This window comes from Camelina sativa, chromosome 9 (genome assembly GCF_030686135.1).
Source record: "Camelina sativa cultivar CO46 ecotype springtype chromosome 9, ASM3068613v1".
Lineage (NCBI taxonomy): Eukaryota > Viridiplantae > Streptophyta > Magnoliopsida > Brassicales > Brassicaceae > Camelina > Camelina sativa.
The window spans coordinates 3,204,538-3,230,754 of record NC_141888.1 but is presented as its reverse complement, the minus strand read 5'-3'; the positions used below and the strand labels follow the sequence as shown (position 1 = coordinate 3,230,754).

Sequence of the window (26,217 nt, the reverse complement as noted above, 5' to 3'; positions counted from 1 at the left end):
GCGGTGCAGCCTGTGGCGGGTTTGCAGGCAGGTGTGCAGCCGGGGGCCGAGGTAGTGGATGCTCAGTATGTGCGGATGATGGAGCAGCTGCGGCATGTGGGAGCAGGGTATTTCTCAGGAGGTACCGATCCGAGTGTAGCGGATGTGTGGAGAGAGCGGATGGAGGATATTTTCCTTTCGCTTAGGTGTCCCGACCGGTACAGGGTGGATCTGGCAGTGTTTTACTTGTCAGGAGATGCTCGTGTGTGGTGGAGGTCGGTGACAGCACGGAGGGTGCAGAGGGGTATGTCTTGGGGAGATTTTGTGGGGGAGTTTAACTCCAAGTACTTTCCTCAGGAGGCTCTTGATCGTATGGAGGCACGGTTCTTGGGTTTGACTCAGGGGGACCGTACAGTGCGGGAGCTGGATGCAGAGTTCAGTCGGCTTGTGGGGTATGCAGGCAGGGCATGGGAGCCAGAGGCGGCTCAGGTGCGGAGGTTTTTGTTGGCTCTGCGGGATGATTTGAGGACTCGGTGCAGAGTGAGGAGCTATGCTACGAGAGCAGAGTTGGTTGAGGTTGCAGCTGGGATAGAGGATGACTTGAGGTCACAGGTGGTTGTGGTCAGTTCTTCGGTGCAGCCACATCAGTCTCAGCCGCTTTCTGTTCCTAGCAAGGGCCGCAAGCCTGCGCAGGGGCAGAAGAGGAAGTTTGATGTTATGCAGAGATCGAGGCACGGGGGTGCAAAATGCTTTGGGTGTGGTAGTAGGGACCACAAGGTGACTAGCTGTCCACAGAGAGGTGAGCAGCGGGCAGTGACAGAGCAGCGGGCGGTGACGAAGCCGCGGACAGATACTCGGGTGTGTTACTACTGCAGAGAGACGGGGCATATCAAGCCTCGTTGTCCCAAGTTGCAGCAGAGGGCGGTAGCAGTGTTGCAGGCTGGAGCTCAGCCAGGGGTGCAGCAGGGTGTGCAGCACGGTGTGCAGCCGGTGGGTTGGATTGAGCCGACGACTCAGGTGTACTCGACTCAGGAGCCCGGTGGCACTAGTGCAGGAGCGATCACAGGTATAACTTCTGAGATTCGAACTTAGTTCAGATTATATTTGTTTTTGTTTGTGGTCAAGTGTTAGGTTCTCAACACATGAGGTTTGTGTAGGGACCTTGTTGGTGGGCGGGTTTAAGTCCCATGTTATGTTTGATTCTGGAGCTTCTCATAGCTTCATTACTCCGGAGTGTGCCGTGAGTGCGGGGATCAGAGGGGATTCTGGAGAGCGTTCAGGAGTTGTCAGAGTTGCTGGAGGCAAGTTCCTGAGGGTTATTGGACGAGCTGGAGGAGTTGATATTCAGATCGCAGGAGAGTCGTGGCCAGCGGATTTGCTTATTAGTCCAGTGGAGTTGTATGACGTTATTCTTGGTATGGATTGGTTGCATCAGTATAAGGTGCATTTGGATTGCTATCGGGGTAGAGTGGAGTTTGAGCGTCCAGGAGGGAAGTTGGTTTTTCAGGGTATTAGACCGACTTCGGGGAGTCTCGTGATCTCAGCCGTTCAGGCAGGGAAGATGATCGAGAAGGGCCGTGAGGCCTATCTGGTTACTATATCTGTGCCAGAGTCAGTGGGGAAGTCTACGGTTAGCGGTATTCCGATTGTGGAGGACTTTGAGGATGTGTTCCAGTCATTGCAGGGATTACCACCATCTTGGTCGGATCCTTTTACTATTGAGCTGGAACCGGGAACGATGCCGTTATCCAAGGCTCCTTATAGGATGGCTCCAGCAGAGATGGCAGAGCTGAAGAAGCAGCTGGAAGATTTGTTGGGCAAGGGTTTTATCCGTCCTAGTTGCTCGCCGTGGGGAGCTCCGGTGTTGTTTGTTAAGAAGAAGGATGGGAGTTTTCGTTTGTGTATTGACTATCGGGGTTTGAACCGAGTTACTGTGAAGAACAAGTACCCTCTCCTGAGGATTGATGAGTTGTTGGATCAGTTGAGGGGTGCTACTTGGTTCTCCAAGATCGACTTGGCTTTAGGTTATCATCAGATTCCTATTCATGAGGCAGATGTGAGGAAGACAGCCTTCAGGACGAGATATGGGCACTATGAGTTTGTGGTGATGCCGTTTGGGTTGACAAACGCGCCAGCTGCGTTTATGAGATTGATGAACAGCGTGTTCCAGGAGTTTCTGGACGTGTCAGTCATCATTTTCATCGATGACATCCTGTTATATTCTAAGAGTCCTGAAGAGCATGCAGTACATTTGACAGCAGTGTTGGAGAAGCTGCGGGAGCAGAAGTTGTTTGCTAAGCTGAGTAAGTGCAGTTTCTGGCAGCGTGAGATGGGGTTCTTGGGTCATATTGTTTCAGCTGAGGGAGTTTCAGTGGATCCAGAGAAGATTCAGTCCATCAGGGAGTGGCCGAGGCCGCAGAGTGCCACTGAGATTCGGAGTTTCTTGGGGTTAGCAGGTTACTACAGGAGGTTTGTTCGGGGTTTTGCGAGTATGGCTCAGCCGATGACTAAGCTTACAGGGAAGGATGTCCCGTTTGTGTGGTCACCAGAGTGTGAGGCAAGTTTTGCAAGTCTCAAGCAGATGTTGACTACCACGCCGGTGTTAGCACTGCCTGAGCAGGACGAGCCTTATGTTGTGTATACAGACGCTTCTAGAGTGGGGTTGGGTTGTGTACTTATGCAGCAGGGGAAGGTTATAGCCTATGCTTCGCGGCAGTTGCGGAAGCATGAAGCTAATTATCCTACTCATGATTTGGAGATGGCAGCAGTGATCTTTGCTCTTAAGATTTGGAGATCCTATCTGTATGGTGGGAAGGTACAGGTATTTACAGATCACAAGAGTCTGAAGTACATTTTTACTCAGCCTAAGCTGAATTTGAGGCAGAGGCGTTGGATGGAGTTAGTAGCGGATTATGATTTGGACATAGCTTACCATCCTGGTAAAGCTAATCTGGTTGCAGATGCCTTGAGTCGGAAGCGGGTGGCTTCGGCTCAGGAGCAGGATATGGAGGCGTTGGTAGGTGAGATTAGTGCATTGAGTTTGTGTGCTATCTCACAGGAACCTCTGGGTTTGGAGGCAGCTGATAGAGCGGATTTGTTGAGTAGAGTGAGTTTAGCTCAGGAGAGCGATGAGGGGCTGGTGAATGCCTCTAAGGCTGCGGGTGCAGAGTATCAGGTTTCTGCTAATGGTACTATCCTTGTGCATGGTCGGATCAGTATGCCCAAGGGTGAGGATTTGAGGCAGGAGATACTGAGAGAGGCTCATTCGAGCAAGTTCTCTATTCATCCAGGAGCGACCAAGATGTACCGTGACCTCAAGCGGTACTATCACTGGGTCGGGATGAAGAAGGACGTAGCTGACTGGGTGGCGAAGTGTGATACTTGCCAGCTGGCGAAGGCGGAGCATCAGGTTCCTGGTGGTTTATTACAGAGTTTACCCATTCCAGAGTGGAAGTGGGATTTGATCACGATGGATTTCGTGGTAGGTTTGCCTGTGTCGAGGACGTTTGATGCTATTTGGGTCATTGTGGACCGTTTGACTAAGTCCGCGCATTTTCTGGCCATCAAGAAAACTGATGGAGCAGCGGTTTTGGCCAAGAAGTACGTGAGGGAGATAGTCATATTGCACGGGGTGCCTGCTAGTATTGTGTCTGATAGAGATTCCAAGTTCACTTCAGTGTTCTGGAAGGCATTTCAGGCGGAGATGGGCACGAAGGTGCATATGAGTACAGCCTATCATCCTCAGACGGACGGTCAGTCAGAGAGGACGATCCAGATTTTGGAGGATTTATTGAGGATGTGTGTGCTGGATTGGGGTGGTCATTGGGCAGACCACTTGAGTTTGGTGGAGTTCGCTTATAACAACAGCTACCAGGCTAGTATTGGGATGGCTCCTTATGAGGCCTTGTATGGGAGGCCGTGTCGTATACCATTATGTCGGACTCAGGTGGGGGAGAGGAGCATATTTGGTGCAGATTTTGTTCAGGAGACCTCGGAGAAGATTCGGGTTTTGAGGCTGAACATGAAGGAGGCTCAGGATCGGCATAAGAGCTATGCTGATAAGAGGAGAAAGGATCTTGAGTTTCAGGTTGGTGATAGAGTGTACCTCAAGATGGCCATGTTGCGGGGTCCGAACAGGTCATTGACAGAGACTAAGTTGAGTCCGAGGTACATGGGACCGTTCAGAGTGGTTGAGCGGGTGGGACCAGTGGCATATCGGTTGGAGTTGCCTGAGGTTATGCGTGCGTTCCACAAGGTATTTCATGTGTTGATGCTGAGGAAGTGTCTTCACGAGGGTGATCAGTTGTTGGCTAAGATTCCTGAGGATCTTCAGCCTAACATGACTTTAGAGGCGAGACCAGTGAGGGTGCTCGAGAGGAGAGTCAAGGAACTTTGGAAGAAGAAGATTCCTTTGATGAGAGTCCTAAGGGACTGTGACGGAGTAGAGGAGCAGACTTGGGAGCCCGAGGCGAGGATGAAGGCAAGGTTTAAGAAGTGGTTTGAGAAGCAGACCGCGACTTGAGCTTGTCTAGCCGGGTCCGAGTTGTAGTCCGTGGCTGGAGCGGGTACGGAGTATTCCAGCCCATCTCTCTTGATATTTGGTCGCTTAGGGGTGGTTGGTTGTGCGACTAAGTACCAAGATGAGGTGGTGCTCGGGATGCGGGTTGTTGGCTCCGGTTGTTGTATTTTTGGCTTTTTCTGATGTAAATTCGTTGAGATTGTAACGATTATGACATTTTTTGAGATTAATAAGATGAGTATTTTTCTTTATGTTTGACTGTTGTTGTCATGGGAAAAGAGAAATAGCTCGGGTGTCTATTTTTGGAAAGTTTCCATAAATAGAAAGTTTCCACAAAAGGAAGGTTTCCATAAATAGAAAGTTTCTAAAAAGGGAAAGTTTTGTGGAAATGTTGAGGTAGATCTAGCCGGGAGATACTCGTTGGCATCAGTGTTTGTTTTTGCTCAAGGCCGTGCGGGCCCAACTCACGTGATACCGATAGCTCGATGGACTTTGTGGCCAAAGAGTGGGAGTGGTATGTTGCTTTGGATGACGGTCCGAGAGCGCGCTTCAGGGTGACGACCCAAGAGCGGGATATGTGAGGCTCCCTGGATACCGTAGCTGTGAGCCGCGGCTCGGCAGTGAGCCGGTATGTCTCGAGGGTTGCGACCCGAGAGCGGGGGGAGTGGGCGTGTGAGACTCCCTGGATACCGTAGCTGTAGGCTGTGGCCTGGCAGTGAGCCGGTATGACTCGAAGGTTGCGACCTGAGAGCGGGGGGAGTGTGTGTGTGAGTGACTTCCTGGATGCTGTAGCTTAAGGCGGTTGGCCTGATAGCGAGCCGGCATGATTCGTTGATTGCGACCACGGACGGGGGAAACACTGAGTTGTGAGCAAATAGTGTTTATGATGCGAGTATATTAGCTAGAGGGAGACCTCGAGGGTCAGTCGGAGGTGTGCGGGCTGTTGCGACAGTGGCACGGGAAACCTTGGCTGACGGTGTTTAGTCCGGTCTGGGGACGTGCTGACGGTGGCACGGAGGTCCTTGGCAGATGGACGGTATTGCGAGATTTGGGGACGAATCCATATTGGTGGGGGAGAATTGTAACATCCGCGAACCAATTTTTGTAATTTTGGTGTGGGTGTCGATCGACACCCTTGGGGGCATCGATCGACACCATGTGTTCCGGTTTGGTCGGGTTCGTTTTAATTGCCGATTGGTTCGGTTTGGTTCAATTAAAATCCCTAAATCGTGTGTAAAAGAGGAAAAACGACCCTAGGTCGTGTTATTTTGTCTGTACTCGCCGCTTTTGAGAGAAAAAGAAAGAGAGAAAAGAGAGAAAACGTTTCTGTGACTTTCTGGGTTTGTTCTTGGAGTTTTTGGAGAGATCTGAGGCTGTAGGAGGGTTAGCTGTTGCTGGAAACGAAGGGGGAGCTTCTGGAGGTGTTGTTTTCCACGTTTCTCAATCCAATCTTCCTGTTCTTGAGGTGAGTGCTTGACCATGGTTGATCTAAGCATGAGATCTCTCTTGTTTGGGTGTTTTCTTTGTTGTTTGTGTTGTTTTGTTGTTTGGGTTCGTTGTTTTTGTGATTCCTAGTGATTTCCGAGGTCATTGGGTGAGTTTGAGACGGATTCGAGATGATTGGGAAGGAGAGTTCGATGTTCGGATTCGCGCAGATCGTGTCCGCAGAAGAGGCATCGATCGACACCAGGAAGCATCGGTCGACACCATTTGGAAGGGCATCGGTCGACACCGTTTAGCATCGGTCGACACCATTGTTTGTAGCATCGATCGACACCGTGAGGCATCGGTCGACACTGGTCTCAGCCGAGACTTGTTTTTCCTGGTTTGATGTATTGTTGTGTGTTGTTTGTTTTGCTTAAACTTGAGGGTCTCATATGCTTGTGTGTATAACCTAGTAGATGGGAGGACGGCTTCACTAAGTATTTATGATAATACTTACGCATCTCAATTGTTGTTTGTGGTGTGCAGGTAAAGGAAAAGTGTGATCGTGGAATCAAAGGCAATGAGGAGGAGGGTGTTCTAGAGGCTTGATTGATTGTGGTCTAGCTGATGTTAGGTTGCTAGATTAAGTCATTGGAACATTGTAGGATGTTAGCTTTTGGTTATTTCTTTGTTTGGATTATGATGTTATTGGATTATTTATGTTGGAGTATTATTGAAATTGTTTTATTTGGTTATCCACGGTTATTGATTGTTGTTAGGATGTTAGTGGGTATGGGACCACTAGTAAATTAAGGTATTAAAAAAAAAAACGGGAAGGGCTGTTTCAATCCTAATCTATCGATTATATAAAATCTAAATAAAAGACTAACCAAAATATATTTATTTCCATCTTTATCACTTTAAGTTTATAATAAATACAAATAATCATCCATTTAAAGTAATTATATATAACATATTTATATATATATTTTCTGAGATATGATAATTTTATTTTTCAACAATAGTTATTTCCATTTTTATCATTTCAAATTTGTAAATTTTATTTGAATCGTAAATTTTATCCTTTGCCAGTATGATTTTTACAAATAAAGGTATATAACAGTTATTTAAGTTGTCTAATATGTATATGTAACTGACCAAACTATATTAGTTATGATCTTTAGATTTAATTGGGCGTCTGGTGCTTGTTGAAAGCTCCGGATACCTTTCGGCTAACAACGTGCACACTAAACTTTTTTTCGAAATAAAAAACAAAAAGTAAGCTCCGGATACCTTTCGGCTAACAACGTGCACATGCACACTGAACTTTCTTACATATATTTATCGTCTTAAATTTACCAAATTTCAAAAATTTGAAGTTATATACACGATTATTTCGTCATTCATTTATGTATAATTTATTAATCTATTATAGAACAAATTAGAACTTTTTCAGAAACCTTTATAAATTAATATTTTCATAAATCCAAGCTTTATTAAAAATTTAAGATTCTATTATACAAAAGTCATAAAATAAATAATTCTATTGTTAATAAATTAAATAACCTTTAATGTTACAATTAAAAAATTAGATTAAATTAAAGAAACAAATATTATAGGAATATTGTAGGGTGAAAAAATTGTCTTCTCTTTGATCTTGGCTTCCACATCATGTCTTTATGATACCAAACAGATGGGCTTGAAATTTCAGCATAAGCGATTTCTTTGGCTTGAAGAGCTTGTGTATTGAATATAATCCAATCTGAGAATTTAGTTGTTGTAGTCGTCGAAGGAATCATAACATCATCCTCAGGACCATCCTCATTGTAGTATTCTTTAGGTTTAACCTGTTCAATATTTTTTTTATAAAGAAAAGTAATAATTAAAACATAGAATTATTATCAATTCTCATATAACATGATTATTTAAATAATCTACATGAAATTTAAGCTAAAGATAAAAATTAAACAATTTCGTTTCTATATTCCCAAAAATATACATGGTTATTAACGATCAAAGTTATCCTGCAAATATGGCAATCCAAGTGTAATCAACTTATGAAAAAGAAATTATATATAATAGAAATAATTTAACACGTTAATCATTCCGATTATATAAAATAATACCTGAAATTAATTAGAAACAAATTTATTTATCGATATTATCTATTACATTAACAGGAAAATAAAAGAATAATAAGATCTATATGCAATATATTTTTTTAAAAAGATGGAAGATAAATATAAGAATATATTATAAATATTCGATTGAAGAAATTTTTTTTTTTTGAATGTTATTATAATTTTGAGAACATAATAAAAAAAATAAATTTATAACCTCATCAAAAAGCATATTTATTATACCTTTTTTGAAAGGTGAACCAACAACAACTAAAGCTTTATGATTTATTGATTTGCTTTCCAAGAAACCACTATACGAACAAAAAAAATAAAAAGAATGAGTCGATTAATCAGAAAAACAGAAAATCAGAATACAAATAAAAAATGTTGGGAAGATGATTAAATAATTAAACGTAAAACCTCAACAAAAAAAGCACAATATTATACCTTTTTTGTAAGGTGAACCAACAACAACCAAAGCTTTATGATTTATTTATCTTGCTTTCCAAGAAACCACTATACGAACATGAAAATAAAAAGAATCAGTCGATTAATCATAAAAATAGAAATTCGGAATACAAATAAATTTTTTTGTGAACATGATTAAAGAATTAAACGTAAAACCTCAATAAAAAAGCACAATATTATACATTTTTGTAAGGTGAACCAACAACAACCAAAGCTTTATGATTTTTGGATCTTGCTTTCCAAGAAACCACTATATGAACAGAAAAATAAATAGGATCAATCGATAATCATAAAAAACAGCAAGATCGGAATACAAATATAAATTTGAGAACATGATGAAAGAATTATTGAAATTGATAAAAATATAAATTCAATAGAAGAGAGTTTTTTTTGAGAACATGATTAAAGAATTAAACTTAAAACCTCAACCAAAAAAGCACAATATTATACATTTTTGTAAGGTGAACCAACAACAACCAAAGCGTTATGATTATTGGATCATGCTTTCTAAGAAACCACTATATGAACAGGAAAATAAATAGGATCAGTCGATGAATCATAAAAAACATCAAGATCGGAATACAAATATAAATTTGAGAACATGATTAAAGAATTATTGAAATTGATAAAACTATAAATTCAAGAGAAGAGAGTTTTTTTTTTCTTTGTTGAGTTATGGTGAAAGCAATCGATTGTATTTATAGTTGTGAATGACCTATATTTTTAGGGTTTCCAGTGAGGAGGTGTATTGTCTACGGGTTTTTTTTTCGTGCAGAAGCTCATTAATCTATAAACAATCTAAGCTCATTAATTATCTCAAATCTGTAGAATTTATAGTATAAAACAGAACTGTAGTTGTAAAAGGATGTTTTCCAGGAAATTTAGGGATTAATTTAGCAAATTCTATTTGTGCAATTAACTTTTTATGCAATTAGATTATTTCTAATCCGATTTTTGATTTATTTTTAATGCGAAAATAGGTAATTTTACGTCCAGGGGCAAAATATTTCAACGTGAAGGGCAATTTCATTAATGGTATAATGGTAAAATTTTGCTGAGATTGAACGTGGGACGTTTTCACTTCTCATTTAATATAATTGATATTCAATGAATAGGAAAAAATGGTATCAGATGAGATGATATGTACCCTTTTAGGTGCATGGTCCAAAACAATTCTGGCTCTCATTATAATTCCAAATTTACTCAAACCTCCTAACACCCCATAGAAAAATTCTGAGTTTAGCTTTGCGAGCATGTTAGTATTTCACCTTTCCCTGAAATAAAAATATCAAAAAATCAAGCAAAAGTTGAGTTCTCACTACCATCAAAGGGTGACTGTGAAGATCGTATTATTTATTCCACCAAAGGGTCACTTTACCCCACACCAACACTTGCTTGCATCTGAAAAGGCATATGCCGGCAATGGATCTGTTAAAGAGAGGAAGGTTATCACTAAACTCAACAGGTACTGAGGTACAATTGCACCAGCAAGTTACACAAAAATCAACAAAAATTAAATTACAGATATAATAGTGGAGCAAAGTATAGTAATGATTGCTACCTTAGTACCAACATCTCTTCTTTCTCTAATTTAATAACGAAGTATGTCAAAAGTCAAAACTGCCTTTTTGACACCCTTTCTTCTTGATACGTTCTGGCAGGGCAAATAAACCGACCTGAAGCTGAACCATATTCCATTTCGCCAGTCATTGCCCTTGTGCTAGAGGAACATGATTCCAGACGTTTCTGCATTTTCTCTTCATCATCCTGTATTTCTTTCTGCTTTATCCTTATTTTGGCTTCTATAACCCATTGCTCGTCCATGATTTTGTTCTGAGGTTAAGTACTCAAATATATCGACAGAAAGAAGAAGAAGAACGATCGATTTTAACAATGAAGAAAAACTATTATGTGTCCACCTAAGATTAAAAAAACTGATTTGTACTAATTGTTATAATTTGATAGGATAAAGATTTTTACTGAAATGTCAACACATGCTTAAAAGTTGAGGCTGGGGTGTCATGCTGTGGAGAGAAACACATTATTCTTTTATTGTATTGATAGTTATCATACATTATTACATTACGTGTTAATTTCAATAATAATTTTTTAGTCACTTGCATCACACACAAACTTAATTAGTCTGTTTTATAAACAAAAAGCAAGTAATTAAGATATTTTATTTCATTGAAGAGCATACATATCTCTATGCTAGTAAAAACATAAATTCAGTTTCAAATTGCTGATCGATTTCTATCATTTTGTGCAACAACATCGTCCATGGACACAATTTCCATCACGGTATAGTTTGAGAATACAGTCATGAAAGCATTCAAATGTTCCATACCTAATCGTGCATGGTACAAAGCATACATCATTTTTTGATGTCTCGATCACTGAAACACATATACAACTTATGTTACGGTAAAATATACAGACACATACGTAAAATCGATTTTAAAATTTTTCTGAACAGAAACTATTCAATAGTTTCTCTTAGAATGACCAAAAGCAACTAGACAATAACAACATACCCGATGAAGCCAAACCATTGGAGTTGGACAATGAGTTTGTTAGTATCACTACAAGGAAAATAATCACATAAGCTTTTGTGATGTTCATTATTTGTTTTCGTACTGTAAATTCTGTGGTGTCATAAAAAAAATAGTCTCGTTTTCAAATAGAAAAGGAAAGAAAAAAAAGAAGAAGATGCTGATACTTCTCAGTTCTGTAGAGAAAAGTTTTATATATAGGATTTGTTAGTTGAGAAAAGTCTTAATTTTTCAACCTAGTTATTTATTTTGTTTGACCATATGAATCTTCCATATATGCTGATAATATTATTTTGATGGTAAGAATATATTCACATATAATTGTTATAGGAAATATACAGTCTTTTTTTTTTTGGACAAACAGGAAATATACAGTCAAAAAACAACATTTGGTAACTATTTAAGTAATGTTTGGATCAATTTGAACTAAAGAAATATAGAAAAATGGAGAATCAGCTTGTGAGAGAGATATTTTCAATCTATATATACATTTTTGGAGATACTTATGAAATAAATCCTGAAGTTTCAACATATTTACAATCATGCTATTGGTATTAAATATTTATATTTTATAATTTACAATTTATTAAGTTATGATAAGGTTTCCTATATTTTGTAAACAATCTATATATACATTTTTGGAGACACTTATGAAATAAATCCTGAAGTTTTAACATATTTACAATCATGCCATTGGCATTAAATATTTATATTTTATAATTCACAATTTATTAAATTATGATAAGGTTTCCTATATTTTGTAAACAATTATTCTCTCATAATCTCAACTTTCCAAAAAAAAATCGGAACTACTAATATTTGCATTAAATACTAATTTGATAATTAATTAAATAAATATAACTTTCCTTAAACTTGAAAAAAATTTCTTCCTAATCAAAGTAATAGTATTTTTGCGGGTTAAAATCATTAAATCTGTTGCGGGTCAGAACTTCACATGGCGGGTTAACATATATTATCATGTTTTCACCATTAAAAGAAAACTAGAAGAATTGAATTAGTAAAATGTTCAGATATCCTAATCCTGTAAACTCAAGCGAGACATATGGATGCAGACTATATACTCACATGGGTTTTGTAGGATAATTTTTTTGCGGATTAAAGTCAATAAATTTGTTCCATAACCGACCTGACATTACGGGTTTGAACTAACGCTAAAAATATTGATTTATTTCATATATTATAGATTTTTAACTCCCAAAATAATTAACCATCCTACGAAACCCACGAAAGTATATACATGTCCGCAACCGTTTCAGTACATGCATTTTATTAATTTTTAATGGTATAAATCTTTTAACTTAGAAAATATTTAAAGAAAAACATAACTAATATTAATGATAATTATTTCAAAAATAAATGTACATATATATACTAAAATATTTAAATGTTTCAGAAACAGAATAAAAACAAAAAGAGTCCCGCGGTATACCGCGGGTTCAGACCTAGTTTTTCATTAAGTAGACAGAATCCTACAATTAATATTAGTGAAAAATGAAAATACACCGTTTGACCTGAATTTGTTAATTAATTGCTAGACTAAGACTATATTCTATCTTATTACTAGATTGAAAAATATAATGTTTAAAAATGTTATTTAAAATATGATTAATGAAAAATATAATGTATGAAATCAAGATTAAAAAAATATAATGTTTAAAACCTATTCATTTAAATATGATTTACAAAAATATAAATATATAAAATATAGGGAAATTACCTAGAATATTACATAAAAGTACGTTTATTACTATAACAACACGTTATGATTTCTGAGTTACTCAAATAATACAGAAAAGTTTGATTATTACTTCTAAACCAGGGTTGTGTGTTTTATTACAGTAATGTCATTTACTAATTAAATTTGGTTGGAAAAAAGACGAGATTAATTCTTTCTATTTGATTCATCTTCTTCGACAAAATCAAAGCACCTAACAAGTGGTATCAGAGCAAGGTTGAAGATTATAAAGGTGGTGGTTTTCTCTTCTCAGGCTAAAGTTTTCACAAGGAATCCGGAGATCCTTACTTGGTTTCTGAGTCTAGGTAGCTTGTGCTGTTCTGAAGGTTTACGGTCGTGGAATCTAGTTGCATATCTGAGTATTGTTTTGGTAGTGTGTGTTGGGGTCTGTTGTTTGAAAGGAACTCTTCTGGTTGGGTTACCAAGCTAGGTTGTGATCAGATCTAGTAAGGACAAAGTAGATGGAACCTACTCATGCTAAGTTCGAGGTTGAAAAGTTCGATGGAGAAGGTGATTTCTCAATATGGAAGCATAGGGTGTTAGGTCAGCTTGAACTGCTTGGCCTGTTGTCAGTCTTGAAGATTGATGAGTTAACTCCACCTGAAACGGAGAAAGAAGATGAGTAAGATCCAAAGTGGAAAGCTAAAGATAGAAGAGTCAGAAACTTGATCGATATGAGTGTGACAGACATGGTTTTGAGAAAGATTATGAAGAACAAGACCGCACAGGAGATGTGGAATACGTTAGAGTCTCAATACCAAGACAAGTCATTACCAAACCGGTTCTATCTCAAGCAACGATTCTACAGTTTCAGGATGGAGGAAGACAAGAATCTGGACAAGAATTTGGACGTTTTCAACAAACTTGTTTCAGATCTAGCTTGTCTTAAGGTGGAGTTGAGTGATGAGGATCAGTCTGTTATCCTCCTGAACAGTCTACCATCACACTTCGCTCAACTAGTTCATACTCTCAAGTACAGAGGAGGAAAGGAAATGATCACTCTGAAGGAGATCGTTCAGTCAGCCTACTCTCTCGAAACGGAGTTGAAGCAAAAGGGCAATTATTTGACAAAGACAGGAGGTGAAGGTCTCTTTGTACAACAACAAAAGCCCAAGTTCGAGAAGAAAGCAAATCCTAAAGCTAAACAGCAAGGTAAAGGCAAGGAAAAGGAAAAACCAAAAGCTAAGAAGACTTGTTGGATTTGCGGAGCTGAAGGACATTTCAAGAAGGATTGTCCAAAGAAGGGCCAGATAGAAGCTGGTGTTGGACAAGCTATTGGTTCTGAACCAATGATGTTGACAGCCTCAGAAACACTAGTACGAAAAGGATGGATACTCAACTCAGGCTGCTCATATCATTTAACCTACAGGAAAGATCTTATGTTTGATCTTGAAGAGATAAAGGGAGGAAAGATATTGATGGGGAATGATTCTTACTGCGAGATTACGGCTATAGGGAAAGTAAAGATTGTCAATCATGATAACTCAATTGTCATATTAACAAAGGTCAGATATTCACCTACTGCAAAAAGAAATCTGATATCTCTCGGTCAATTGGAAGCACAAGGCTGTTGGTTTCAGTCAAGGAACTTCAGACTAAAGGTTTTCAGTGAAGATACAGAAGCTCTGGCAGGTGACTATAAGGATACACTCTATATCCTCGATGGTGAAGCAATAATCGAGCAAGCAAACTCAGGAGTCGAAGTTGGAGATCAAGCCATGCTTTGGCATAGCAGCTTGGGACACATGAGCACAAAAGGGTTTACAACAGTTAGCTAAGAAGGAATTGATCAGTCTGGATAACGTTACAGAGCTAAGAGAATGTGAACACTGTGTTCTCGAGAAGTTTCACAAGCAGTCGTACAAAACTGGGAAACATACATCGAAGGAGAAGCTCGAGTATGTTCACTCAGACCTGTGGGGATCTCCAAATGTGACTCCAAGCCTATTGAAGTGTCAGTACTATATTTCATTCGTAGATGACTTCTCAAGAAAGGTTTGGGTGTACTTCCTTAAGACAAAGGATGAAGCTTTTAGCAAGTTCGTTGAGTGGAAGGCAAATGTTGAGAACCAGAGTGGAAAGAAGCTTAAGACGCTAAGAACAGACAATGGTCTAGAATATTGTAACAAGGTATTCGATGATCACTGCATGACTCATGGAATCATGCGACACAAGACGTGTCCATACACTCCTCAGCAGAACAGAGTAGCTGAGAGATTAAACCGAACAGTACTGGAGAAAGTCAGAAGCCTATTAAGTGAAACAGAGCTGAGTGAAACGTTTTGGGCAGAGGCAACGTCAACCGTGGTGTATATGATAAATAGAACACCATCCACTCCTCTAAACTTTGAAGTGCCGGAGCAAATCTGGTCAGGATCGAAACCAGACTATGAACACATGAAAAGATTTGGATGTTTGGTGTTCTATCATGTTGATCAAGGAAAACTTAAGCCTAGAGCTAAGAAAGGAATCTTCATGGGATACCCACAAGGAGTCAAAGGTTACAGAATTTGGAGTCAAGAAGAGAGGAAATGTGTCATAAGTCGAGATGTCACATTTTGGGAAGACAATCTCTACAAAGACTTGGTAAAGTCAACTACTAGCGGATCGGAGAGGGTTAGAGTTGATTTACAAGAAGAAACTCAAGGAAACGAGTTGTCGAAAGATCAGGGTGAATCCTCAGCTGGAGGTGGAGCTCATCAAGAACAAGAAGCTGGAAATGAATCAGGTCAAGAACCTGAAACGGGAGGATTACCGTCTGATCTTGAGAACTATCTCTTAACAAGGGATAGAGTAAGGAGAACCATCAAGCCACCAAGCAGATTTGATGACTGTGATGTCGCAGCTTATGCACTAACTATGGCTGAAATGATAGAGATTGAAGAACCAAAGACTTATCAAGAGGCTATGAGTAGTAAACATGCTGAAGAATTGAATGGTGCATCAGATGAGGAAATGGCATCACACGATAAGAATCAGACTTGGAAACTGATTGAGAGACCAGAAGGACAGAAGGTAATTGGGTGTAAGTGGGTGTTCAAGGTTAAACCTGGAATAGAGGGTGTTGAGGAACCAAGATTTAAGGCAAGGTTGATAGCAAAGGGGTACGCTCAAATTGAAGGAATTGACTACAACAAGGTCTTCTCACCAGTAGTAAAGCATACCACCATATGGCTAATGCTGTCTATTGTTGTCCAAACAACCTGGAGCTCGAACAACTAGATGTAAAGACAGCCTTCTTGAATGGACATCTTGAGGAATGAATACTCATGGAACAACCCGAAGGTTATCAACAGGGAAACAAGGTATGTTTGCTCCTAAAGTCCCTGTACGGTCTCAAGCAATCTCCAAGGCAGTGGAATAAGAGGTTTGATACGTTCATGAAAGGAAAAAAGTTTACAAGGAGCGAATATGATTCATGTGTATACTTCAAATGTTATGGAGAGGGAAAGTATGTTTATCTACTACTCTATGTGGATGACATGCTAGTGGCGGCTAAGGATCTAACAGAGGTTGAAAAGGTGAAGTTAATGTTGAGTAAAGAGTTTGAAATGAAGGATTTGGGGCCAGCTCGAAGGATCCTAGGAATGGATATTATTAGAGATCGAAAGAACGGTACCCTGATACTGTCTCAAGAGAACTACATTGAGAAGATTCTAAGAGGCTTTGGTGTTACAGAATCAAAATCAGTGCAAACACCAATCGGGTGTCATTTCAAACTATGTAGCACTCCTAACGAAGACAGAGCTGAAATGGAGCTACAGATGAGGAACAAACCTTACTCCAGCGTGGTTGGAAGCGTCATGTACGCGATGGTAGGAACCAGACCAGACATTGCTCACGCTGTGGGTCTTGTAAGCCGGTTCATGAGCTCTCCTAACATAAAACATTGGGAAGCAGTTATCTGGATATTAAGGTATTTAAGCAGAAGCTCAAAGTGTTGTTTAACATTCAAAAGATCCAACACATTTGAGGTTGTAGGGTTCTGTGACAGTGATTACGCAACTGACCTGGATTGGAGAAGATCTATTACCGGCTATGCTTTCCAAGTCGGAGGAAATACAGTCAGTTAGCATTCAAGTCTGCAAAAGATAGTCGCCATGTCATCAACAGAGGCGGAACATATGGCTTTAGCAGAGGCTACCAAGGAAGCTTTATGGCTTAAAAGAATTACCAGTGAGTTGGGTTTCCCTCAGGAGACGGCCGAGATCTTCTGTGACTCACAGAGCGCCATATGCTTAGCCAAGAACAACATCTTCCACGAGAGGACAAAGCACATCCAGACTCACTATCATTTCATCCGAGACGTGATTGCAGAAGGAGATGTGGTCGTAACCAAGATTGATACGAAGATCAATCCAGCTGACATCCTCACTAAATCCTTGCCGGTGAAGAAGTTTGAGGATGGAAGAAGTGATTTGAAAGTTTTTCGGAACTGAGACTAGCTCGTGGCGATCTAGGGTTCCGGCGGTTCAGTCGGAACGGGAAAGGAAATCGACAAAGAGATTTGTCAATCTCTTTCAGGTTGTCGGAAGTGAATCGAGGTGGAGAATGTGAAGTGTCGATCCAATTCCTTAGTGGACCACAACTGAGGATAATGGGCCGAGCACTTAGAGAAGACAGGCCCACGAAGGATTCGAAAGTTGGCAACGGTAAACTCTGGTCAGCACAGTTCTTTGTCGTGATTTGCAGTGTACGGTTCTTGGTATTGCTGGCAAAAGGATAAGGTTTCAATTCACCTAGGTTAAGGTGAGCTGTCAGAGGTGTCTCCATCAAGAGTATAAAAGGGGGATGAGCTGCGAGAAGCAGCCAACACAATAAGAATTAGAACGAGAGTAGAAAGTAGGTTAGATCTAGAGAGTGGCTTGAGAGTAAGAGTAGACTTATCTTCTTTCTCGGTTGTATAGCCTCTCTAGGGTGTTAAATCTCTCCTGGTCTCTTGTACTCAGATTATAAACGTTCAATGAGACCTTGTGAGCTGGTCAGTTAGCTCACCAAGACGTACCTTAGCCGGTGTTTGGCTTTGGGAACTTGTAATCCGTGTGTCGTCTCTCTCTCTGCTTCTCTTTCTTCTTCTGCAAACAAACAATCACAAAACAGAGCATCGTTAGTAAAGAAGTCAAAACACCTAACAATGCTGAACAATCGAATTCATGTAAAATGTTTTTTTTTTTTAGGACGGGGATGTGTTATGGATCTCGACCGGTTGGGTTCGTTTATTTATTATTTTTTTATGTAGCTCTATTTAGGCCTGGGCATATTACCCATACCCGAATTCCGAACCCGAATCCGACCCGAAGTAACCGGTTCGGTACGGGTACGGGTTAGTGATAATATCCGATCGGTTTCTATCTTTTACTAAATCGGATATCCGTACCCGATCGGGTAATATCCGATACCCGATATTAAACTGAATACACCCGAACATATATACACATTAGCAATAGAATATTACAAATCCCTAATCCCCTTTCTTCCTTTCCATTGCCGATTTGATTTTGATTCACCCACCGCCATAGCTAGATTCAACTTCCCTTTTCCAAAAACCATTCAATCGATATAAGACCCAATTCTTCAAACTGGAAACCCTAAATCTCCAATATCATCTTCTCCGCCGTCTGAAAATCCTCGGAGGCAATCACAGGTACTTTTCTTCTTCTTCTTGTTCAATCATAATCTGTAATTATGTCTTCACAAGATTTTCTGAATGTTATTTTGCTCAGCAAAGTTTGCTGCATGTTTGATTGTTTTTATCCTCTTATTCAATCGTTTTTTTGTTTGTAATCTGTAATGTTTTGGTTTTTTTTTTTTGTTGTTGTAGTTAGTCTATGCTTCTTCTTCTTGTTCAATCATAATCTGTAATTATATCTTCACACAAAGATTTTTTGAATGTTAATTTGCTGTAATGTTTGCTACATGTTCGATTGTTTTTTTTTTGTTTTTTTTGTCAACAAGATGACTATGGTTTTAATTGGTGAGTTTCATCTAATCGCATGTCACATTTTTTGGTTCTTGCTATTGAATACTGATGTAATTCACATTATATTTCACAGGGACAGTTGGAAGTTTATCTTCAAGATTCTTCAAGAATTTTTAGTTTCAATCTCTTAGTCACATTCTCTCTTCTATTTGAACGATCTATCATACTCTTTGGTTTTGGTCAATTTACTCTTTAGTTTTATATCTTTCTTCTCTTTGATTTTATGTCCTTCTATTCTACTACTCTTTCTACGTTTATTGGATTAATGTCATGAAACTCTTTATTGGATTCAGATTTCTATCTCTTTTACTCTTTCTTCTCTATGTTTTTATGTTTGTAGTTATGTCTTTATTGGATTCAGATTTCTATCGGGTTTATTATGGGTTTTCTATGCAATTCAGTTTAAAATAACCAAACACCATTGGTTATATGATCTTTATATCGGTTTCGGGTATTACCCGAAATTAACCGAACCCAATACTAACCGAACCGAACCCGACCCGATAATAGAGAATACCCGAACGGGTTTTATAACTCCAAACCCGAAAACCCGAAAACTCGAACACCCGAACCCGGATCCGAGCCAGAATCCGAATGCCCAGGCCTAGCTCTATTTTGCATAAAGAGATATAATTTGGGAGAGATTCTGACCTAATCTCTGCTTCTTGAGTAATTGTAAGACCGCAAAGTCTTAATACTCAACGATATTGAATGGCTGCACCTTCTAAAGAAGATTGCCTACGTACCCTTTAGAAGGGATCAAGCCACACACGTAGTTCTAAACCTTTAATTCTCTCTCTCTAAAAACTCCTAAGTTATGCCACAACTTAGCATCTTCTTATATAGAGAAGAGTTTCCTAATCTCAAAAGGAAATCTTACATATTTAGATAACTCCTAAATATAACACTTTTCCTAATGTCTCTTGGTATAGCGTATTGCTCAAGCTATCTTCAAGCTTATGCCAACATTCTCCCCCTTAAGCTTGAATTCTTCTTTTGATATATCTTGAACTCCCATAAAATCTCTCATCTTCTTGAACTTGATCCTTTCCAAGTGTGTTCTGCACCATTGCTCTCTTCTCATTTAAGAACACGAGATTATAAAAGACTCACTCTTTTATTGCTTTAGAAAACTTACTCAAAAACTAAAGCTCACACAATCTCTCTTAACCTATGTCACGCCCAACAACGGTTCTCCGAGATTCTCTTAATCTATGTCATAACTCAACATAGATTCTCCCTTTTTTATTGTGTTATATGCCTTGCGATGTGCAAACTTCACTTAATCCCAACTTGAATCACTCAAAACTGTTCCATTTCTCGTCTTTACTCCACTTTTGATTTTAAATCCCTAAAATCAATTATGCCCATATTCTTCTATCTCCCATGGGATCTATCATCATCAATTACAGCAAGGTTCTTATACTCTTCTCCTGATCGCCTCGTAATCCGTTTCCCATTTACCAATACCCAAAATCGAGACAGAATCACACTTCCTCTTCAATGTTGCCTTCGAATCAGAATCGGAACCATTGCTTTCGGTTTCCGACTTCGATTTTTTTTTTTTCACCTTGCTTCGCTGTAACTCCACTAGCTTCTCTTGACAGGACTTTGTTGCAGTCTCGGTCATTAATCTACGAGTTTTGTCGTCTTCAATCACAATACTCTCGCGCTCAAACTTAACTTTCTCAAGCTCTTTCACAATTGCTTCAATCATCTTTCGGATTTTAAAACGCAAGTATTAAGTTCCTCTCCATGTCTCTTCTCTACATCAAGCACCTTACCATCCTTTTCTCTCTCGAGCGCCATCTGCTCAAGCGCATTGCTTAGCTTTCCAACGGGTAAGACTAAGTTTCTCGTTAGTCTTACCCTGACCATCACAATCGTTTTGCAGCACAGAGATGAAACGCGTTAACTCATCATCCTTTTGATCCATCTCATTCTCATCACAAAAAAAATAGATCTTCGGTTTCTCGCTTCAATCCATCGATTTCCGTCTTCTTCTCTTCAATCGTCTTCTCCAGAACAATCTTCTCCTTCTTAACCCCATCAATCAACTCTTCACTCATTTTCCTTTTCCAACTCGTCTCGTAACTCAGTTCCCTCCGAGCTATAGCGAGCCAACTCGGTCTCTAACTCACCCTTAGCCTGAACAAGCGACTCAGTCTGATGTCTCGTCTCTATAGTCTGCTTTAAAAGAATCGCGTTGAGAGACTTCAAGTTCTGGAGTTTCTCCTCCAAAGAATCTTGGTGTTCTACCATGGAAGATTGCCGGCTAAGTACCATCGGTTTCTTTAAGAGAGCTTCGCCTGTCTCCAATTACTCCTGCCGACTAACTTATACAGGTTCTGACATAGCTTTGTCGCGAATTTCCTCCGTTCAGTTTCTTTGATTAAGATTTTACAATCTCAACCAAGACCTTCTCCAGATGGGCTGCAAAATTTCTTTTAAGAAAACCAGGCCTATATAGGCCCATTAGACAAAGAAGATACATCACGAGCTTTTCTTTCTCCTTTATCTTCACGACGGTGACACCAAGATACGACTCCTCCAACTTCGAAATCGACCAAACGATTTTTACTAGAGCAACCTCCGGTGCCGGCGAGTCTCTACTGCCGTCGGTGAAGCTTCCGTCGTCGGCCTTGGAGCTTCTTCCTCCACACTTTGACATTGATTTCAACATCATCTGCGATTTTCGGTGACACTTACTGTGGTGACTCCATCTCCGGCGATTTCGCTGTTAATTGCTGGAACTCACGCTCAAACCATCACGACCCTGACCGGTGAGCTTCTCCCACCACGACTCTTCCCGATTGCAAACTCAAATCACCATCTGTGCAGATTTCCGGTGACTCTGCTGTCGTTGTTTCTAAAGTCTCTTCTGTCACCGAGAAGATCTTCTTCCGGCGCCGTCTCCGTTTCCACGACGTCTCCCGGAATCTACTTAATCACCGAAGTTACAAGCACAGAGAAACACCAAAGCCCCTGCAGAAGCTTTCTGATACGATCTCAAGATAAATACTGGGCTTTAGTGGGCTTTGGCTAATGAGGCCTTTTACGTTTATGTATTTAGAGTAACACCTGATCTTTGTGAACGATTATCGAAATTAATCAAAACAATGTCATCTTCTTCCTTCGTCGTCTCTCTCTTTCTTCTTCCTTCTACTCTCTGATTTCTTCACCCCAATCTCTATTTCTTCTGATTCCTCAACTCTTTCTTCTACTTCTCATCTCAATTCCGTTATCTCCTTGGTAAGATACTTCGGTACTTATCACTTTCTCCGCTTCTTGCTTTTCCCTTGTTCTCGAGAACCCACACATGCTTCTACTTTGAATAAAGCTCTCAACTTCTAATCTCTTGTCATCTCCGTTTCTGAGAAGACCAAGCTCTCAAACTTTTTTTTTGAGAAGAACAAGGTCTCTATCGAATCCTTATTCCTCTGGATCTCTGCATCTCGAACCTTAAAGTTCCAACGAGCTTCCTTCGTTAAAAAACCACGTCTGTCTCAAACCTTAACTCATCCTCTCGCTTTACTTTGCTCACTAGATTCAGAAACTTAGAACCCATTACCTGAGCATACTTCTTCTCTTTTGTGCTTTCATCAGATCTGGGTTATACATGATCGTTGACTTTCTTCACAAAGCTTGAAACTTTCTCTGTAAAGTTTGCTCCTTTACCGTAAAACCTTCAAAGAATCTGATAAGCTTGAGCCTTTCCTTTGCCAAGTTTCCTTTGCCTTCAAAGAATCGTGCACCTTTTTAATTTTTTTTAATTTATTATATTTGTGATCACAACTCACTTGTGATCGTTTCCTCTTCGTTCTAAGAAGAACACCTTTTCTTCTTTCTCACGCCAAGCTTGCTCCTTGTCGTGATTAGGTTTAATGATCAAACTCTTCTTGATCTTTTAACCACAGCTCTGTCATCCTTCTCCTTGATCTTTTTTTTTTTTTTTTTTTTTTTTTTTTTAAAAAAAAAAGAAGCTTCAGAGGACTTCACGATCGGCTTCTAACCCAAGTGATCGCTTTCTTCCAGTCCAAGCAGTCCTCCACTAGATCACGATCAGCTTGGTCTCCTTCATCTTCAAGGATCAGTTTTTTTTTTTTTTTTTCTTCTTAAGCCATCGTTGCTTGTTTTTCAAGTTACCACGAGCAGCTCCTTCCTCTGCTTCTACAAGGTCACGATCAGCTTCATACCAGTTATTTTTTTCTTTCTACGTCACGACAAGCTCCTCCTAGACGTGATTCTCTTTAGGGTTTTGAATCAACTACTCTTGATTCTTCGTGTTCACCAAGAGATCCGGATCTCAACGCCGAGATTGAATCGTGTTGACCGCCGATTGTTTCTCCTCTCCGAGATCTCCAGGTTCGTTACGCTCTGATACCAATTATTGAATGGCTGCACCTTCTAAAGAAGATTGCCTACGTACCCTTTAGAAGGGATCAAGCCACACACGTAGTTCTAAACCTTTAATTCTCTCTCTCTAAAAACTCCTAAGTTATGCCACAACTTAGCATCTTCTTATATAGAGAAGAGTTTCCTAATCTCAAAAGGAAATCTTACATATTTAGATAACTCCTAAATATAACACTTTTCCTAATGTCTCTTGGTATAGCTTATTGCTCAAGCTATCTTCAAGCTTATGCCAACAAACGACTTTGTATATGTAAATTCGGCTCTTTTGTTTTTAGCTAGACTCAACAACTCTGTTTTGTGTTTAATTTTTTCTTTGTTTCTGAAACATTTTTTGGCAAGTGTGAATCTGGGTTTTCAATTCACGTGTTAATATAAAATTTTGATCGATGATGGAAAACAACAGAGAAAAGGAGACTGGCTCTCACTACAGCTGGTTCGGCTTCTGGGATTGCATCAGGTATTATCCAGACCTACCTCTTCAGAACAGATCATAGAGGAAAGGCGGAGCGATTGGGCTTATTCGAAGCTTGTGGTGGTGCTTGACATCGTTTGGAACGGTTGTTGCCACAGCTGTTTTCGGTTATGAGAATTTGTTTATGAGCTTTTATGTTCTACAAAACAATTGGGAATGGCTCAAGCACGAGCTGCTGAATTAGAGAAGCAGGTGAGACTTTTTTTCATCTCAGCTTTTGCTAGACTTTTGTTTAAAGTTGAGGTTAAAATATCTCCATGCTCTAAGCCTCGTCATTTATGCTATGTTTACCAAATCAGTTTCCATTCTTAACTATATTATATCTCCTGATGACAGATCCTTGCATTAACAGTTTTGACCATCCTACAAATATAATCCTTAATGAATCTCATCTCATGAACGGGTGTTTTCCACAAAGGTTAGCTTTTGATTTCTATTTCTAGTTTCTGCAAGCATTGTAGTTTATGTTCAACTTTGCTTCAAGTTATACAGGTCATTGTAGTTTATGTTCTTTACTTCTAAACTTCTGCACTATTTTTCCTTCCTTCTTAAGCTCTTTGTTGATTTTCAGATTCAAGAGGCTTCTAAAAACTAGCTTTTTGTCAATTTGTTAGCCGTGCATCGACATTAATCTATCAAATGTCCATACTAGGTTCCTGATATCTTTCTAGCTTATACAATCTTTATGGCTGCTCTGTTCTTTTCGCTCACTCTCTTGGTTCTAGAAATGTGTATGTACAATACAGCCTACCAATGTGCCTATGAATTCTTTAGGTTCTAGTACTAGACAAAGCATCTTGCTAGGACTAATTACTGAAAACTAGTTTATTTATGGCTATTTTGAAGTATGGTTTGTGGGTAATGGTGTCTCTTACTAAAGATGAGAGCACTGAGATAAGCACTATGTTTCTTTGTTTTTACCAAGCAGAGACTCAATTCACCACACTTTGGCTTGTTCATGGTTGTAAATCTGAGTTTACTCGATCCTTCTTTCTCGCTGCAGGTTTCAATGCGGGTTGTTTCTTTGCTATTGAGACCGTTTTAAGACCTCTACGTGCTGAAAACTCGCCTCCATTTACCACTGCAGTGATAACATTGGCCTATGTTATATCCTCGTCTGTGTCAAATGCGCTGCTTGGGACTCAATCAGCTTTCACAGTTCCCTCATACGACCTGCAGTCCGCTGCAGGTATGCTTCTTTCACTGTTAATCTATATTGCAAACTTTCCAGTTAGTCTTGTGGTATGACTCATTTGCATCTTATTTAGTGTCATGATGGATAGGTGATTATGTGATATATCATAAAACTATGTACACTAAGTTGAAAATGATGAACCAAAGTTTCTGAATTGAGATGATACTGAGAACCTGCATTACTGTTTACAGTAAAAAGCAGTGTGATATTTTTTTTTTTTGAAGATTGTGCAATTTGCGCAATGGTTTGGTGAGTCTTCTATTTAAAGTGTCAACATACACTCACGACTTCCATGAGGTAAATGGGTGTGGGTTTAGTATTTGCTATTACTAGTTGTCTTGACTCTTGACTGTATTTATATTTTGGCAGTCTAAAGAGGTTAAAGAGAAGGCCACTCAATGAGGAAGCTAACGTTGAAGACATTTCATCAACTGCACCTTGGACTAATTAGAGATGAGTTGATATTTTGGGATTTTATAACCTATGAAACTATTGGTTAGGTTATTTTTTTGGATGTGGCCTATGATATTTTGTCTACGTTTAACCTAGATAACAATCAATTGTTAACCGTTTGGTTTATCGTTTTCTTTATCTTTGTTAACTGCATCTTCTGTACCCATTATGGATTTAAAAACAAAAAGAAATATTGTATATTATTGTAAAATAACATCTTAAGGTATTTGATGTAGAGATGTTTGAGAAAATGGATCAAAGGATGGAGAAATAGTAGAGATGTTAGAGAAAAGAAGTGGGTGAGCTTAATGAAGTGATATATGGGAAATAATATCTACTTAGAAGCTATAAGGAGTAGAAGATGGAGCCTTTGCAGAAGATAAAAAAGTTGCAACAGAGACGAGGGACAGAGATTTGTTTGGTTGTAATTAATAGAATTTTAGGGTGAATGTGAGGTTTTATGTATAACTAGATCACTTAGATACAACTGAGAAAATTTCAGTATAATTTGAACTACTTGGTGCAACTGTACTAGAGCTATTAAAATAAGTTTATATGGATCATGCGAAAACGAAAAAAATAGATTTTTGGCGGCGGATATTCATTTAAAATCATCACAAGTGTGGTAAAATGAACCAAAGACAACAGGATATTAGTAAAAAATTATTTGGTATACACATAATTATACATAGTTGTTCAGTTGTACTCTCATATTCATAGTTGAACTTTTGCATTTTTTCGTATTTCCAGTTGGACTATAATATAAATTATTAATTAGCAGTTAATCACAAGATTTATCACTATGAATTAGCATATACAAGATTTTCATAACACAATGTTTATAAAAACTTGGGTTTCACCTATTTTGCTTCATTTGAGGTG

At 39.2% G+C, this 26,217-nt stretch overlaps 1 protein-coding gene and 1 long non-coding RNA gene across 4 annotated transcripts; one reads left to right on the top strand and one right to left on the bottom strand.

The window, feature by feature from the left end:
• Positions 1-10,677: 10,677 nt before the first annotated feature.
• Positions 10,678-11,226, bottom strand: LOC109126599 (putative defensin-like protein 55). The gene is made up of 2 exons (XM_019230296.2): positions 11,046-11,226; positions 10,678-10,907 (listed from the first exon to the last, which is right to left on the bottom strand). Exons 1-2 carry the CDS (start codon positions 11,131-11,133, stop codon positions 10,768-10,770), a joined length of 228 nt encoding a protein of 75 aa, XP_019085841.1. The 5' UTR covers positions 11,134-11,226; the 3' UTR covers positions 10,678-10,767.
• A 10,669-nt stretch (positions 11,227-21,895) lies between these two features.
• On the top strand, positions 21,896-25,586 carry LOC104710303 (uncharacterized). Of its 3 annotated transcripts, none has more exons than XR_754967.3 (6): positions 22,739-23,164; positions 23,619-23,879; positions 24,024-24,105; positions 24,691-24,876; positions 25,107-25,179; positions 25,252-25,586. It is a non-coding gene; the product is annotated as an uncharacterized LOC104710303 (long non-coding RNA). The 3 variants fall into 3 exon arrangements; XR_754966.3 differs by having other exon boundaries at positions 25,074-25,179; XR_754965.3 differs by lacking the exon at positions 25,107-25,179 and having other exon boundaries at positions 21,896-23,164.
• Positions 25,587-26,217: the final 631 nt, after the last annotated feature.

Excerpts from the sequence above, each read along its gene's own strand:
- LOC109126599 (XM_019230296.2), bottom strand. The coding sequence starts at position 11,133 with ATGAACATCACAAAAGCTTATGTGATTATTTTCCTTGTAGTGATACTA. Across the intron at positions 10,908-11,045 it reads CAATGGTTTGGCTTCATCGG|TGATCGAGACATCAAAAAAT; the intron begins GTATGTTGTTAT and ends TATGTGTTTCAG.